Source organism: Diabrotica virgifera, chromosome 8 (assembly GCF_917563875.1).
Source record: "Diabrotica virgifera virgifera chromosome 8, PGI_DIABVI_V3a".
Classification (NCBI taxonomy): domain Eukaryota; kingdom Metazoa; phylum Arthropoda; class Insecta; order Coleoptera; family Chrysomelidae; genus Diabrotica; species Diabrotica virgifera.
In genome coordinates this window covers 191,581,902-191,594,190 of record NC_065450.1, presented here as the reverse complement: position 1 = coordinate 191,594,190, position 12,289 = coordinate 191,581,902, and the positions used below count along the sequence as shown (strand labels likewise).

General features: G+C 33.0%; 1 protein-coding gene across 2 annotated transcripts in view; it reads left to right on the top strand.

The window, feature by feature from the left end:
* Nucleotides 1-12,289, top strand: part of LOC126889621 (odorant receptor Or2-like) — a 120,533-nt gene that overhangs the window by 88,739 nt on the left and 19,505 nt on the right. The window contains exon 2 of one of the 2 annotated variants that reach the window (XM_050658093.1): nt 2,242-2,738. The exons of the other annotated variant lie outside the window; for it this stretch is intronic. Coding sequence (XP_050514050.1) covers nt 2,242-2,738 — 497 coding nt within the window. The remainder of the gene's footprint in view (nt 1-2,241; nt 2,739-12,289) is intronic. 2 annotated transcript variants of the gene reach the window in all.

Here is a 12,289-nt window from a genome sequence, read left to right as displayed (position 1 = left end):
AACTACTACTGACAACCTCATTGATTTAGAATCTGAAATTCTTGAATCTTTCGCAAACAAACAGGAAACTATTGCAGTATTCATAGACATTACAAAAGCATTTGACACAGCATGGCGTTACGATATTATCAGATCATTACACACTTGGAATATTAGAGGTAATATCATTAATTTCATTTCAAATTTCCTTAAACAACGCAATTTTCAAGTAAGAGTCAATCACTGCACATCTTCAATAAGACTTCAAGCAAATGGCACCCCTCAGGGGTCTGTAATAAGCGCAACGTTATTTTTAATTGCCATTAATAATATTATAGCATCAAACTCCAGCTTAGTTCATGGCAGATTATATGCGGATGATCTGGTATTAGTATCTTCAGGAAAAAACATCTCATCAGTACAGCGTCACTTACAAACCTCACTTCATGAACTCGAAAACTGGTCGAAGAAAACAGGATTTCAGTTTTCACTCAGCAAATCGAAGTGTTTGTTATTTTCAAAGAAACGTGATCCGAATAAACCGCAACTAAAATTATGTAACCAAATCCTGAATTATGCCGATGATATTAGGTTTTTAGGGATGATTTTTGATACGAAACTCACATGGAAAAAACACATTCTACAAATAAAAAAAACATGCCAAAATGGAATTAATCTTATGAAAACTCTCTCTAATAAAAACTATGGAGCTGACTATAACTGCCTAATCCATATTTATAAAACCCTAATTAGATCTAAAATAGATTACGGTTCCATAGTATATGCATCTGCGAAAGAATCCTTATTACACCACCTTGACGTAATCCAAAATACGGCATTAAGAATAGCTACCGGAGCATTTCGGACCAGCCCAATAGAAAGTTTACGAGCAGAAACTGGAGAGCCATCACTTGAACATAGAAGGATGCACTTAACTCTCACATACGCATTTGCTGCTAATTCTAATCCAAACAATCCATCTAGAAATAACATATTCACTGATCGTTTTAAAAACCTATATACTGAAAATAGGAACATGAAACCGCCATTCTACGAAAGAGTTAGGCAAACCCTTAGGACTTTACAAATTCCGATACCAAATACCTATTCCAACTTCATAGAAATTCCTCCTCCTTGGACATTAAGCATTCCTCAATCCGATACATCCTTAAATATCTTTAGAAAGAACGATACTCCACACTCCTTAATAAAAAATACTTTCATCAACAAACTAACAAAATTTTCTAAGTCCTATCATATATATACAGACGCTTCTAAAACATCTACTGGAGTTGGGGCAGCTGTCATTACTCCAAATAGTACACTTGAGTATAAACTACCATCCTTAAGCTGTATACATACTGGCGAGCTATACGTCATCTATCAATCTCTCGTTCATATTAACTCCAGTAATATATCCAATGCTCTGATAATTACCGATTCCCTCAGTTCCATCCATACCATTAACAAACTGTACACGAAGCATCCAATTGCTCTCCTAATTAAAAAAGAACTAGCTACCATTCAAAACAACAACCATATTGTACAATTCCTATGGGTTCCTTCACACATTGGCCTCCAAGGAAATGAAGCGGCGGATCGGACAGCCCAACAAGCCAGGGACAGTGAAACCGCGAGTGAAGTGAGAGATGTAGTTCTTAATGATTTAAAATCATTTATTAAAGTGAAAGTCGAAAATCTGTGGCAAAACCAGTGGGACAGTTCAACTTCAAAACTTCGTGAAGTGAAAACGTTTGTAAAACCGTGGAAATCTCAAATTCACAACAGAACTCACCATGTCATTGTTACTCGCCTTCGTCTAGGACATACCCGACTTACCCACGGACACATAATTGGTCACACTAATCCCACTTTATGTGAAAACTGTAATATCCCACTAAGTGTTAAGCATGTACTTGCAGAGTGTCCAAAATACCAGTTGCAGAGACAGAACAACCACATCCTCGGATCAACAAGTGAAATCTTAGGAGAAAATTGTAAAATTGAACACTTGGTAAAATTCCTTAAAGATATCAATGTATTTAACAAAATCTAACATATGTAAATAAATTACCTTATGTATATGTATATGTCGCTAATAACCTCCGAGGTTGATGCGACTATTTTGTAAAATAAAAAAAAAAAAAAAGATCTTTTGTAGCTGGAATATTGTATGTGCCACTAATTTTTACGGCGTTTGGCGTTTTTTTATTCTTGTTTTAATGTTTAGAAGACTTCCGGTAATGCTCTATATTTTTTTAGTGTGCCCTAAAGATGGTTAGCATCTATTTACAACAGCCTATAATGTTTGAACTACTGGAAAGGAAAAGGCTTCATTTTTGGGATATTGAAAACTCCAGTTCTAAAGAGAAGAAAGAATATCGTAAAAAAGTATTAGGATATGCCCAGTTCGTGATTTTATTTTTTACAGTCGCCTCAATAATTGCATGTTCCTCCTTTGGACTTCAACCGCTATATTTAAGAAAAAAAGTACTGGGAGTCAGTACATATATACCACAAAGTATTTCATTTTATGTACTAGCTATATATGAGTCCTATGCTTTATTTGTCGTATGTTTCGGAATTATACCTTTTGATATATCCGTGGTTTACATGCTGTGTCTCATTTCAGTTCAATGGAAGAGTTTAAATATCGAAATAAAAAATATTTTAGATAGTAACATTGATACACTAGAAGATCAACAATTATTTAAAGCAAAAGCTATAAGGTGTGTAGAGCACCATAATTTTTTAAAAAGGTTTGTACATTTTAGTTTACTGTTTTCCTTTATTTGGCTGCATTCAATGTACAATCTGCTTTCGGTATTAATAACCCGAGGGCGTTGATAATTCGGCGAAAAAATTTAATAAGAGATTTCAAAAACTTAGGTCTGTTTCCAATAAACAACAAGCTTGAGAAAATTGATATCACATTTTTGAGGATTTATCAATGTTCGAGGATTATTCGGAAGAACATATTTTTTGCTTTTTTTTAAATAAATTTAAACACAAAATTATTTAAAAATTTATAAACATTCTCAATTTCTTTGCAACACGAAAATGCAGCAGCTGCATAATACTATGGTCAAATCTGAGAAGGCAGGAAGAGTCTATACCGGTTTCGGGGGTTGTTTCCCCTTCATCAGTAGTCCCATATCCTCTTCTCTCAGATTCTTCCACGTACCATACGTTAGGCCTTTCCGAATTGCAAAGAAAGAAATGTCACGGATGAACTAGGGCCATCTACCGAAAAACAAAGTAAGTTATCAATCGAAGTAGCACAGAAAACGACAATAAATATCGTCTCCATACCACCAGATTGACAACAGGTGAAATACTTTCTTTGGTTACACCTCCTGAGATTTTCAAAATTAATAAATTTCCTCAGCATCCTGTATGATTTAGAAATTTTGAAAATCTCAGGATGTGTAACCAAAGAAAGTATTCCACCTGTTGTCAATCTGTTGGTATGAAGACGATATTTATTGTCGTTTTCTGTACAACTTACTTTGTTTTTCGGTAGATGGCCCTAGTTCATCCGTGACATTTGTTTCTTTGCAATTCGGAAAGGCCTAAAGTATGGTACGTGGAAGAATGTGAGAGAAGAGGATATGGGACTACTGATGAGGGGGAAACAACCCCCGAAACCGGAATAAACTTTTCCTGCACTCTCCGATTTAACCAGAGTATTATGCAGCTCCTGCATTTTCGTGTTGCAAAGAAATTGAAAATGTTTATACATTTTTAATTCACTTACTCTTTTGTTTGATTATTAAGGAATCTTTCTTGTTGGAGCTTTTACCACGCTGAGCAGATGAGTTGTGAATTATTTAAAATTCTATTATCTTAATTTCCTCGGCATCCTCAGGGCCCCCGTAACCGGGCGTGCAACGCGTGCGGCGCACGCTGGCGGAACCCCAAAGGGGCGCCAAACCGAAGGTTTGGTAAATAGAAATATTTACTTTAAATGAGGTAATCATTTTTATATACAATTTTAATTATTTCATGAACACCTAGAGAAATTTAAAAAATCAAATATTGTGTTATTACTGAAAAAATAATTATTCCCTCATGAAATGTTGAACTAACTCTTACTCCGCCAAAAATATATTACATTTTGTTGTTCCTTCCTATTTTTTTTAAATTGATTGATTTAAAAATAAATATATTTAAAACACATTGAAAATTTTTACAGGAGACATTTTGCGCCTTTTCCCTTTGGCTATTTTCTTGTGTGAAATTATTGAAAAAAAATCATATAAACATAGATCCGAAATCCGAAACTATTTTTTCTCTGAGGTACAGCACGTTAACCTTTTTAATAAATTTTTTATTTTGTAAATGTTTTTGTGTCTAAATTGACATAATTTCATAAACAATTGGCATTGGGTTTTTTTGAGGTGAGAAATATAAACTTTTGTAAATAAATTTTGACTGTGCTTAGGTTTGATTTTTTGGGCTAAATAAACTATTTAATAATTTAGTAGAAAACATCCAATTTGATAAATAATACATGCTATAAGAGAATTTCAAGTACCTATGATTATATGCTTCGTTGACTACCAAAAGGCATTTGATTGTGTAAACTGGATAAATCTGTGGTCAATTTTAATAGAAATGGGCGCACCAATGCACCTGGTGACACTTATTAAAAATCTGTACTAGTCAAATATAGCGACAGTACGACTAGATCAGAAGTTCTCAAACCGATTCAAGACCGAGAGAGGTGTTAGACAGGGATGCCTGTTGTCACCTGACTTATTTAACATTTATGGTGAAAATGTCATGAGGATGGTTTTAGAAGGATGGGCCGTTGGAATAACAGTAGCTGGTAGTCATGAGACTACACTTATAGCAGCAAATGAGCAAAAAATGTTTGATCTTCTGCGAAGAGTTTAGTACGAAAGCAATAAAGTTGGTCTGAAAATCAATAAAGCTAAGACAAAAATAATGGTCGACAGATTCGACACAACTGACTAACATGTGACAGGAATACCAGATAGTAAACACCTTTATCTATCTCGGGTCTAGTATAACTAACGATGGTAACTGTGAAGCAGAAGTTCGGAGACGTATTGGTATGGCAAAAAATGCTATGAGTCGCCTAACTAAAGTTTGGAAAGACAGATCTATCTCTCAAAATATCAAGATGAGACTGGTGAATGCCCTTGTATTCTCAATATTTCTATACGGAGCAGCGACTTGGACTCTTCGCGCATGCGAGCACCAAAAAATTGATGCCTTTGAGATGTGGTGCTGGAGAAGAATGCTGCGTTTACCTTGGACAGCTCATAGGACAAACGTTTGCATTCTAAACCAACTCAATATTAAAAAAAGACTGTCCACAATATGTCTGCAACGAATTCTGCAATTCTTTGGTCACGTGGTTCGCAGAGGTGACGACAGTTTGGAGGGATTAATTGTTTCTGGAAACGTTCCGGGGAGAAGATCAAGAGGACGATCACCAACTAGATGGTCTGACCAAATAAAGCATTCAGCTGGAAACTCATTCTGCGAAGCATTTAGAGCAGCTGAAGGTAGAGACCAATGGAGAAACATTGTTAGGAATATTAGAAGAAATCACGATCCTCAGTAATGGGGAAACGACAAGAGAGAGAGAGAGAGAGAGAGAAAGAGAGAGAGAGAGAGAGAGAGAGACATGCTATAAAAAGGCATAAAAGGTGTTTTATTACAAGTAAACAATAAAAAATTATATATGTATGCCATAGTTGGATATAGTAGATTTAAAGGGCGCTAAAATATGTACCGCACGCGGGCGCCGGTCAGCCTTGCGGGTGCCCGGGGCATCCTGTTTGATTTATAAATTTTTAAAATCTCAGGAGGTGTAACCAAAGAAAGTATTCCACCTGTTGTCAATCTGGTGGTATAGAGACAATATTTATTGTCATTTTCTGTGCTACATCAATTGATAACTTACTTTGTTATAAAATTATTTATTTAAAGGTACAATTATTAGTAAACTAACAATTCGAAAAACTAAACGAAGACCCAGAGGTATTAGTTTCAATAACTGACGACGATGTATTTTCACGTAGGCTGTTAATAATTAGGTTGTGATGTTCTTGGTAAATATTTAAGTAAGGTTTTATAGAGTTAGCGTTGTTGTGGCCTGTAATCTTTATGAGGTGCTGCTCTTGAACCCCATTTTTTGCCAGTTGACTAACTGTGGTCGATCTGTTCGAGTAATTTGTAATCTTTTTCTCTTAAGTATTTAAGCCAATTGTTTTGCAAATGATTTTGTCCGGTTTGTTTTGAATTGTATTTTTCCCTATTATCCCTAATTATACCAGTGATCGTTTTCCGATTTCCAGTGACGATTTGGTCTTAAAAACAATCTGTTTGTTTTAATATTAGAGCCTGTTTTTGAAATTAATTTATTATACAATCTGACAGGACAAATGTTGCTGTCATCGTTTTTCACTAAAAATTTGCTTTTGTGCACATTTTTGATCCGTCTTGGTAGTCCTGTCCCCAGGGGGTACAACGGCCTCCTTTATTCAGATGGACTTACCCAAGTTTTTTTATACATTTTCACCCGTACAATACGAATTTTTTGGGCAACAGTTGATCCGGATGTCGATAAGATTGTTATAGACAAAGAACTTGAGGAATTACATAACATCGATTTCTCGCAAAACAAAGCATCTTTTTGTATTTTTTGTGTCATTCTAAGCAAAAAATTTTCTGACAAGTTTTTTCGTAGGATGCATAGTTTTCGAGATAAACGCGGTTGAACTTTCAAAAAATCGAAAAATTGCAATTTTTGAACCCAAAAAACTTTTGATTAAAAAATAAAATGGCAATTCTGCTTACCGTATTTGAAAGTTCAAGTCAAATTATATCGGTTTTGATTATTTGTATTGCTAAAAATTTATTATTTTATTGTTAAACAAAGCTATAAACACTTAACACTAGAAGCACCAGAGCGGTCATTTTGACAGCTTTCTAATTTTGACCCTCTGTATTACTTATTCCTAGTTGTCTTAGAAAGTTGATAATTTAGGACTTTTCCTAGATCTATTTGAGGATTATAATTCCTCCTTTACAGGTACTTAGTGTAATTACTTTTTGAGATGTGTTAATATATACCTAGAAGCACCGGGCGGTCATTTTGACTGCTTTCTATTTTTGACCCTCTGTATTACTACTTATCCACAGTTATTGTAAAAACTTAATAATTTATGACTTTGCTACATCTATTTAAGGATTACAGTCACAGGTAGGTACTTAGTGGACCTAATTACTTTTTGAATATGTTGATGTCTACCTATTGTGCGTCCCACCTTGACTTTACAGTACAGGTTCATATGACCTACAGTGATGCCAAATTTTATCAGAAACAGGTTTGAAGCAATCATACTTTTTTCTATTGGGACCGTGCAAGTTCGGCAAAGCGACCCCTATTTCTACGCTCTATACTAAAATTCGCACTTTTAATTATATTGGCCAATTATATTAGTCCTGGTTACTGGATAATTGTCAAGGCCATAGTCCAAAAAAAGAATAAGAAGAAAAAATAAGATTCAGGTTATGTTATGAAAACGTCAACAATTGTATGTAGTAAATAAAATTAGTTATTAAAATGCAGTACTGCAAGCAAAATAAAATTAATTAAATTTACCTTTATATAATAATTGCATATCATATCAATATTGTGGAGCAATATATAATTTTTCTGCTTCATTGACAGAAGGTATGAAATATACGTCAATTTGACAATTTCAATTGACAATATGAATTATTTAAGATAGTTGCAATATTTCTCCGCGACTCGCGCAGGGTCGTTTCTCGTTTCCCCTTCCAAGTACTTGCACACCGCGAATAGGATAACTATTCATAACTCAGGAATTAGTATTATTGACATTTTGTGACCTACTTTTCTCTAAAGTTGATAGTTTTTGACATATTTTTGAGCGATTAAAAATTTAAATGATTAATTATTTATATGGGAAATAAGCCACAATTGTGGCTTATTTCCATATAAATAATTAATCATAAAAATGCCACAAGGAAATAGCTTCAGACCAACATTAAAAAGTTAAAAATTGCGAAATCGGCCATTTTTAACATTCAAAAACTATGTGAAAAACTTAAAACTTGAATGTTGCCAAGGTAGGTAGATATTCTTTAAACATCGATTGATGAAATCCCGAAGAGATTTTTGCAATACAGTATTCAAAACTCCTTTCTTTTTTAATTTCTATTCACGCGTGCGCGACACTATTTTCCACCATTGCATGTGTATACAGTATGGTGAAAATGAAAGGAATAAATTCGTTATTTCGTAAACCTTCGACTTTAAGGAAAAAACCCAAGACAAGCCGATTTTTATTTTTAAGTAAGGTTTATTGTGGCATATATGGTATACTAGTGACGTCATACGTCTGGGTGTGATGACGTAATCGATGATTTTTTAAATGAGAATCGGGGTCGTGTGGTAGCTCATTTGAAAGGTTCTTCAATTCTCTATTCAGTAATTATACACTTACCTAATCATTTATACAGGGTGTCCAAAAAAATTTTATTAAATCAAACTATTTGACAAAAAAAGAAGTAGAAGGACACCCTGTATAAATAATTATATAAATGTTTATATTACTGAATAGAGAATTGAAAAACCTTTAAAATGAGCTAGCACATGACCCCTATTCTCATTTAAAAAAATTATCGATTACGTCATCACGCCCAGATGGATGATGTCACTAGTATACCATATATACCACAATATCATAACTTAAAAATAAAAATCGACCTGTTTCGGTATTTTTCCTTAAAGTCGCCGGTTTACGACATAACGAATTTATTCCTTTCATTTGCACCATACTGTCGGTGGAGAATGGTGTCGCGCACGCTTGATTAGCAATTAAAAAACAAAGCAGTTTTGAATACTGTATTGCAAAAAAACTCTTCGGTATTTCATTAATCGATGTTTAAAGAATATCTATCTACCTGGACAATTGCGATTTCGCAATTTTTCAATTTTTAATCGTCTATATGTCAAAAATTATCAACTTTAGAGAAATGTTACTAAAGACCTTTTCTGTTTGGAATGATCCAAAAAACCTAAAAAAACTTTGTTCCATGCAAAAAAAAAAAAAAATAATTTAAGAAAGAAAACAAAAAAAACGTTTAAAAAATTTTTCACCCATTTTTGGTCCTGGCAACATGCAAATTTGTTAAAAGGAGTCCTTTTTGAGTAAGATTGTGCAAAAAATCCGAATCGGAATAGTTTTCCTAGCGGATGCGCAGTGACTTTCTGGACTAATTATGTGTATTATAATACCGGGTGTCCACTTATATTTTCCCCCATGTTAACTGCCTATAACTTCTAAACGGCTCAAGATAGAAATATGCGGTTTTCGCTGAAATGTTTTATTTTAGTTAAAGTTTTGTCTGAGTTGATTGAATTTTTTATATCGCTTTCAAATACAAAAAAAGTGGCGGATTTTTTAAAAAAACGTTGTTGACTTTTTTTTAATGGAACACCCAGTATATTTTTCTTGTAAATTGAAAAAAAGATCATTCACCTATCCAGTGATATAAGGTTTTTCAAAATCGGTTGTCAAACCACTGAGTAATTAATTTTTAAAATGAGAGGTGCAACATGGATATCACATACCTAAATAAAATAATTCGGAGCACACTAGTTCGCTCCCAAGGTCAAAAAACCCTCTTAATTACATACTAGTTCGCTCCGAAAACCATAACCTAGTTCGCTCCCATGGTTAAGCGGATTAAGTATTTATCTTTTAAGTTCTAGGAAAATTAATATCGGAAAAATTGGTACTGTGACTTTTGTGTTTTATATAGAAATAATATTTATAAAATATTGGTTGTTACATATTTATATAGATAAATACATAATATGAGACTTAGATTATTTAGATTTAGCTCAATAAATGACCGTTTTGAAGTGTAATTTTACTCGTTACGACGGATTTGCTTAAAAATTTGGTTTTAGGTTCTACTTACCCTTCACTTCAAAGTTGGACTTGTGCCGTTGGTTGCTTTTACTTGAGGGATAAAAGCCACCCCTTCTCATGGGTGAGAAAACATACATTTGAAATAAGTCCAGAAATGGATAAATTGACTAAGTCTCAGGAATTTTCATTGTAGAGAGTTTTTTCAACAGAGTTAATAATTTTCGAGTTATTTGCGAGTAAAAATGTTTATTTTTCGACAAAAAAACACGTTTTCGGGCGTTTCTTCTCAAATAACTGAAAAAATAAGTATTTTGTTGAAAAAAGAATATGCTTAGCAAAAATACAGCTTGTTTAATTTCACTATGTATCAACTTCAATGGTTTTTCTCACAAATCGTCCATTGCCTTCCCCTTAACACCATTATGAATTTTTGCCAGTAACGCTGTTTTTGATAAACTTTCATGGGTGTGCTTAGCACTATATTCAACTATACTGTTACAAATATATACAGTTTTAACAAATGCTTTGCAACTTCTTTCTACACACTGCCAACGTTATTAGCAAGCTTTTTTTGGAAGTTATACTTGTAATTGTCAATAAATAACACAGACTTGCCCTTTTCGCTTAACATTTCACTTATTTCAGATTTCTCTATCATGAACTAAAGACATTCAAACCGTAGGTAACTCAAGTAATAATGTTGATTTGCACCACCCCTGTATCTTATCATAAAATTTCAGGTGACTACTAATTACCAATCTTTTTAAAGGAGTATATCCCTTGCAATTTCTTATAGGAAAAAACCCAATCAAATATTGAACAAGGGAATACGAGTTCTAACATCATACTACTTTAGTGATACATATATGGTTATAATTTTAATATAATCTTAAGTAAGGAGTATTATTATATTTAGGTAAATAAGTAAATACAAAGTTTCAGAAATATTTATTAAACATTGTATTAATAAAATGTATCAAAGTACCTGCTTCATGAAGGAAACATTGTCTGTATACGCTGACCTTGGCTATTCATTATTATTCATTATGTACCCAGTGAAGGCATTTTTAAACTATCTTTTCTAAGAAATATATGGCCGGAGCGAATTTACCTATACCCCTTTTCTATAGGGTATTAAAATCTGGCCGCCGGAGCGAACTAGTATATGCCCAAATAATTAAGCAAATTGATATTATGTTATGTGACTTCACATTGCATCTCTGATTTTAAAAATGAATTGCTCAGTCACTTGACAACCGATTTTAAAAAATTTTATATCGCTGGATAGGTAAATCAACGTTTTTTTCAAGTTTTTAGGTAAATTACTATTTTTTATATCGCTTTTAAATACAAAATGGCGGAATTAAAAAAAAAGTTGTTGACTTTTTTATTAAAACACCCAGTATATTCTTCCGTAACTTGAAAAAATGATCATTTGCCTATCCAGCGATATAAATTTTTTTAAAATCGGTTATCAAATGGCTGAGCAATTAATTTTTAAAATGAGAGATGCAATGTGGAAATCACATAACTAGTCCAGGAACCGAAGCTTTTCACCTCGCAATTTTTACAGAATGGATCGAATTGCATGAAAATTTGAGAATAAGTAGTGAATTGTCCAAGGATCAAAATCTATATGATGCCGAAAGGCGCTTTTATCATGGGGGTGGTTGCCACCCCATCTCGAGGGTGGAAATTTTTTATGATATTTTGACCGCAAAAGTTGATAAAAATATTCATTTTAAGCAAAAAATGTTCTATACATTTTTTTGAGAAAATTAATAGTTTTCGATTTATTCTCTATCGAAAGTGTTAGTTTTATATCGAAAAAATCAATGTTTTTCGATAATACTCATTTACGATTCACTCAATTTTTGCCGTAGAAAAACTTTTTTCACACCAAGTTCTTGAGAATTAAATAACCTAGAATTCCATATTTAAACATTTTTTCCTATCTCTGTTGCTAATCTTTCTATTCTGAAGAAAATGTCATTTTTTTACCAAACTACAAAAATTCGTTATTCGCTTTTAACTCCAGTTTTTTAATAACTAATCATTCTAAGCCAGTCAAACTTCTAGCATCCATTAATAATACATAAATAAAAAAGAATGAATAAGACCAATGACTAAGAACATCGCTAACTAGCATTATTATGCTTCCAATTGGATTTCTCCTTTTTTTTTTAATATATTGATTTTTTAACCGTAATTTTTTTATTTTTTATTTTAGAAAGTTTGGTAGAAAACAATTTTGTAGATTTTTACAAGATATATAAGCCTATTAATATTAAATCTTTCTAAAGTCCTCAGTCGCAAAAAAAAATAACTTTGAAAAGGTTGGTAAAGGTGGTTTTTGCATGTTATTA